General features: G+C 52.7%; 1 protein-coding gene across 2 annotated transcripts in view; it reads left to right on the forward strand.

Moving 5' to 3' along the window:
* Positions 1-4,196, forward strand: part of CLCN2 (chloride voltage-gated channel 2) — a 148,276-nt gene extending 144,080 nt beyond the window's left edge. For both annotated transcript variants that reach the window (XM_060242594.1, XM_060242595.1), the window contains 3 exons: positions 446-550; positions 2,434-2,520; positions 3,901-4,196. In XM_060242594.1, the coding sequence (XP_060098577.1) occupies positions 446-550; positions 2,434-2,520; positions 3,901-4,095 (387 nt within the window). In that variant the 3' untranslated portion in view covers positions 4,096-4,196. The remainder of the gene's footprint in view (positions 1-445; positions 551-2,433; positions 2,521-3,900) is intronic.
* Positions 4,197-6,000: the final 1,804 nt, after the last annotated feature.

The raw sequence follows: 6,000 nt of genomic DNA on the forward strand, positions 1-6,000 counted from the left end.
CTTCTCTTATGTTCTTCTGTGACACAGAGTGTTGGACTGGATGGGCCCTTGGCCTGATCCAGCATGGCTTCTCTTATGTTCTTATGTGACACAGAGTGCTGGACTGGAGGGGCCATTGGCCTGATCCAACATGACTTCTCTTATGTTCTTCTGTGACACAGAGTGTTGGACTGGATGGGCCATTGGCTTGATCCAACAGGGCTTCTCTCATGTTCCTATGTGACACAGAGTGTTGGACTGGATGGGCCATTGGCCTGATCCAACATGGCTTCTCTTATGTTCTTATGTGACACAGAGTGTTGGAGTGGACGGGCCATTGGCCTGATCCAACATGACTTCTCTTATGTTCTTATGTGCCACAGAGCGTTGGACTGGATGGGCCATTTGCCTGATCCAGCGTGGCTTCTCTTACGTTCTTATGAATGGAGCGTTTCTCCGCTTTCAGATCCTGGAATGGGAGGAGCGGCAGCTGGATCAGTTTGTGAACTTCAACAACAGCAAGATCGACCCTGCCCCTTTTCAGCTGGTGGAGCGCACTTCTTTGCACAAGGTAGGTGGGTGTCCTGCAAGGCCCCATAAGTGCCACCAGGGTTGCCAGCTTCTAGGTGGCAAGTGCAGCTCTCCTGCCTGTACCATAGACAATAGAGATCAGCTCCCCTGGAGCGAATGGCTGCTTTGGAAGGTGGACTCTATGGTATTGTACATTATTGAGGCCCTTCTGTACCCCCAAGCCCCTCTGTCCTCAGGTTCCATCCTAGGATTGCCATCTCTGGGTTGGGAAATGCTTGGAGATCTTGGGGGTGGAGCCTGGGGAGGGGTGCAGTGCCGTTGAGTCCACCTTCCAAGGTGGCCATTTTTCTCCAAGTGAACTGATCTCTGTCGCCTGGAGATCAGTTGTAACAGTGGGAGATCTCCAGCCACCACCTGGAGGCTGAGAATGCAATCCGAGAGAGGTCGCTAGAATAGATAACACAGCAAAAAATGCAAGCTAGCGACCAATTTACTAAGCAGTATATAGAAACCAGTCCAAATGTCCAAAACATGTACATTCAAGTCCCAAAGTAGTGCAGTGACAAGCCAATCGATTAAGTACTTGTTTCTTTCCAGTACTTGTTTCTTTCCAGTCTTCATCAGACCTGGGACCAATATTGATTCAATTATATAAATTGTTTATACAATTTTCAAAAAAGAGGGACGCAGAGCGTCTCCAGCAGCAATTTCACATTGGCTGCGGCTCAGTGTGCACAAGAAGCTACATACTGAGCTGTAGTCGATGTGAAATTGCTGCTGGAGACGTTCTTCGTCCCTCTTTTTTGAAAATTGTGTAAAGAATTTATATAATTGAATCAATATTGGTCCCAGGTCTGATGAAGACTGGAAAGAAACAAGTACTTAATCGATTGGCTTGTCACCACACGACTTTGGGACGTGAATGTACATGGTTTGGACATTTGGACTGATTTCTATATACTTCTTAGTAAATTGGTCACTAGCTTGCATTTTTTGCTGTGCGACCCTACCCCACCCTCAAACTCTCTCCTTCTTTCCCAGCCCAGAGCCAATGCCACACAAGTGCTAGACACAGATTTCTCTGGCCTTTGTGAGGCTGCAAATCTTTGGCATTTTGAGAGGGAGTGCTGAGTGAAGCCTCCTGATACAGGAGGCGGAGCCAAACCCAAAATGACTGCTTCTAGAGGCAGAGACACGCCTCACGTCTTCTGGGAAGAAGGAAATCCTGAAGGTAGAATGGAACCCACACAAGGACTTTGAAAAGCCAAGTGGTGGACCAGTTCTAGCAGAGGCTAGATGGCCATCTGACAGCAATGCTGATTCTGTGAATTTAGGCTGAACTTAGGAGGGGAGGTATGAACTTGGGAGGGGGGGACATATTTGTAAGTTTCCTTTATTATGCAGGGGGTTGTACTAGATGACCCTGGAGGTCCCTTCCAACTCTGTGATTCTATCTATGATCAACTCCTACCTGATCCTTTTAACTGGCGATGCTGGGGATTGAACCTGGGACTCTCTGTATGCCAGGCAGATGCTCCTCCCCGGAGCCACTGTTTATACTGAGGGCCAGGGCTTTTTTGTAGCAGGAACTCCTTTGCATATTAGGCCATGCCTCCTGGTGTAGCCAATCCTCCTGGAGCTTACAGGGCTCGTAGTACAGGGCCTAATGTAAGCTCCAGGAGGATTGGCTGCGTCAGAGGGGTGTGGCCTAACATGCAAAGGAGATCCTGCTACAAAAAAAAGGCCTGCAGACAGCAGCTACTTTTCTAAAGCTGCAGAATAGAATACCAGTGGAAACGATGTCATGTTTAGCGGGCCAGGGGTGGTAACATCCCTCTGCCACCGACCCAAAAGATCTGTGGTGTCGCTTAGAGGAACTTGCATGCTGATAAAAGTCTTTCTGCTGATCCTGCCCTTTCCTAGACTCACACCATCTTCTCGCTCCTGGGGGTGGACCACGCTTACGTCACCAGCATCGGGCGCCTGATCGGCATGGTGTCCCTCAAGGAGGTGAGTGTGCCGCTCTGCTGGAGAGGGCCCCCTCTCGCAATCCTCGCTCGCATGCACCCTGCTCCAGGGCCGGCCCTGCCACTAGGCCAGGGGTAGGGAACGTTGGCTCTCCGGATGTTTTTTTTTTTGCCTACAACTCCCATCAGCCCCAGCCAGCACGGCCAATGGCTGGAGCTGATGGGAGTTGTAGGCAAAAAAAACATCTGGAGAGCCAACGTTCCCTACCCCCGCAGTAGGCCAACTAGGCAGTTGCCTAGGTCGCCAGCCTTCTGGGAGCGCCAAATTGGGCACCCCGCCATGTGACTCCGTGATGTTATCATTGGGGGAGGGGGGCACCAGAAGTTTGCTTTGCCTAGGGTGCCAGATGGTCTAGGGCCCTGCCCTGCCCTGCTCAAAGAAGAGAGTCAATCCAGACATCTGGGATCAGAGCTGACCTACTTGGTTTGGTTTGGGTGGGGCTTTTTTTGTAGCAGGGACTCCTTTGCCTATTAGGCCACACCCCCCCAATGTAGCCAATCCTTCAACAGCTTACAAGGCTTCTTCATACAGAGTCTACTGTAAGCTCCAGGAGGATTGGCTACATTGACTCCTTTGCCTATTAGGCCACCCCCCCCCCATGTAGCCAATCCTTCAACAGCTTCCAGGGCTTCTTCATACAGGGCCTACTGTAAGCTCCAGGAGGATTGGCTACATCAGGGGTGTGTGGCCTAATATGCAAAGGAGGTCCTGCTAGAATTCCTTACAGGGCTCTTCGTACAGGGCCTACTGGAAGCTCCAGGAGGATTGGCTACATCAGGGGGGTGTGGCCTAATATGCAAAGGAGGTCCTGCTAGAATTCCTTACAGGGCTCTTCGTACAGAGCCTACTGGAAGCTCCAGGAGGATTGGCTACATCAGGGGGTGTGTGGCCTAATATGCAAAGGAGATCCTGCTACAAAAAAAATAGCCCTGGATTTGGGGCAGGAAAAAGAACTGTTTCGGCAGGCCTTCAGCACCTGAATCCGGGAGAGGACCGCCCCCTCTCACCGCTGAGGAGCTGCGAATATCATGGGATGACTAACAGAAAAAAAAGAAAGATCCCGCCGTATCGAAGTTGTACAGCATTTAATTGCATTTTATCGGTTTTAAAACTGTATTATATCATTTATCGTTAGCCGCCCTGAGTCCGCTTGCAGAGAGGGCGGGATATAAATTTAAAGGAATAAGTAAATAATAAATAGAATCTCAGGCTGATTCCGAACTAACCGCGCCGGGCTTCCGTTTCTGTCCAGAACAAGCTGGCGATTTCTCTGCACCACCATTTGGCGTGGGGAAAACCCCCGATTTGCTGCGCCGCAGCGTAAACCTGTTCGTGTGATCCCTTTTCCCACTTCCCCTCCAGCTCCGGAAAGCCATCGAGGGCTCAGTCACTGCCAAGGGTGTGAAGGTACGGCCCCCTCTGGCAAGTTTCCGCGAGAGCACGACCAGCAGCAGCGAGACAGAGGCCACGGAGATCCACCAGCTGTGGGACCGGCAGCACCGGCACTCCATCCCCCGCGAGTCCAGCCCTTCCGAGAGCGATGACAAATGCCAATAACGGGAGAAGGGCCGCCACAGACCACCCCCATGGATGTGACATGGCGGCCGCAGCGTAGCAGTTGCCCTTCCAGCCAAAGCCTCGAGGCGGGACCTCGCTCAGCCTGCGCGCCCCGAGGAATGGCACAACGGTCCAGGTGCGAGGATTGACTTCCGCCTAGAAACCCAAGCATCCCAGAGGCTTACGGGGCAGCGGCTGAACCCGGCTCGATTCTGGAGGACAGGATGACCCAAAAGAACTCCTGCTCACAGTGGAGAGAGAACCTCGGTCCGGATTCCCGGAACGACACAAGCCTCCTGCTCGGTCTGGCCATTGCCTCTCAGCCGCACACCCTGCCAAGTCCATGGTCTCCAGCACAGTTCTGGGTTTGCACCTACCCAGGGCCAGTTCCAGGTTTTGAGAGGGGTCCATGGGCATAGAGTGTCCAGGGGGCCCCCTCCCCCTCTCACCACCACCCGGACCCCACTTCTGCCCTCCTTCTGGCCCACCCACATTGGCACTTGCTTTGTTTCCTCCTTCCCTCCACCTCTTCGTGAGCCTTCCTACTGGCCGTTCTCCAGCAGGGGGCGTATGTAGGTAGGAACACCACCGCCATGCCTGCCAAGAGTGCCATCGTTGCCCATCACCTGCAGATCCGTTCCTGGCACCACGCAGTTGGAGGGGTCAACCCTGGCGACTGCCCACCTGAGAGTACACTGATGCTGGTCCTGGGCGTATCCCGATGACCACTGCCACCCCCCCCCGTCTCTCAGCTTACCTATCCCTCCCTCTGTCTTGTAACGGGAAACCATCACTTCAGTGCAAATGGCCCGGAAAGGATGGAGTGCAGGAAGGTGGGGGTCACCCAAAGGACCGTCTATTTTCCCGTCTTCTGCTTGTAGGCGGAAGCGAGAGGACACTGGATCTCTGAGCTACTGAGCCCTGGGGGGGCGGGGGGACACTTTATTTTCCCCAACAAACCTCTCTCCACACAAGGACTCCTGGCTGCTGCCTACCGCCACCATCCCGCCCCTCTCACCAGTGCCTCTCCCGGATCCCAGGGGGAGGGAGGGAATGGAGAGGCCGGGACCTGATATGTAAATAAATGAGATTGTGAGGTGGGTTTTTATATTAATTTAATAAAAATAGAGCTCTAAAACAAGCAGGTTGTTGAGTCGTTGGACAAAAGGGTGTAACGAATAGGATTGCCGAATCTGGGTTGGAAAATTCCAGAAGATTTTATTTTAGGGGGGTGGAAACTAGAGAGGGCTGACTTCGGGGATGGGAGACATTCTGCCTTCGGGATGAATGCCATAGCGTCCCCATCCTCCAAAGCAGCTGTTTTCTCCAGGTGAATTGACCTCTGTAGTCTGGAGATCAGTTGTAACACCGGGAGAGGTGTCACCTGGAGGCTGGCCACTTTAGCAGGAGCACAGTTAGGACAGGTAGCCAGTTATCTGAATCTGGTGTTCCAGAGACCGATTTCGCACTAGGGCTTGTTCTGGGTGGAGAACCCTTTTGCACAAGTTGCCCCGGAGCTATGAGTTGGTGTGCAGCTTTTCTGCGGCAAGCAGAAACTGTTTGTCAGAGGATCTCGCTTGCTGCGGGAAAGCGGCGCGCCAACTCGAAGCTCCGTGGCAACGTGCAAAAACAGAGAGAAGCGCTGGAGGCAAAAGGGCTATCCACCTGGAACAAACCTAGTGCAAAATTGGTCTGAGACTGACCATCCATAATCTAGGTATCTATAATCTAAGAGAGCCAGTTTGGTGTAGTGGTTAAGTGCCCGGAAGCTTATCTGGGAGAACCGGGTTCGATTCCCCACTCCTCCACTTACAGCTGCTGGAATGGCCTTTGGGTCAGCTATGGCTCTTGCAGAGCTGTCCGTGAAAGGGCAGCTTCTGGGAGAGCTCTCTCAGCCCCACCCCA

This window comes from Heteronotia binoei, chromosome 6 (assembly GCF_032191835.1).
Source record: "Heteronotia binoei isolate CCM8104 ecotype False Entrance Well chromosome 6, APGP_CSIRO_Hbin_v1, whole genome shotgun sequence".
Taxonomy (NCBI): domain Eukaryota; kingdom Metazoa; phylum Chordata; class Lepidosauria; order Squamata; family Gekkonidae; genus Heteronotia; species Heteronotia binoei.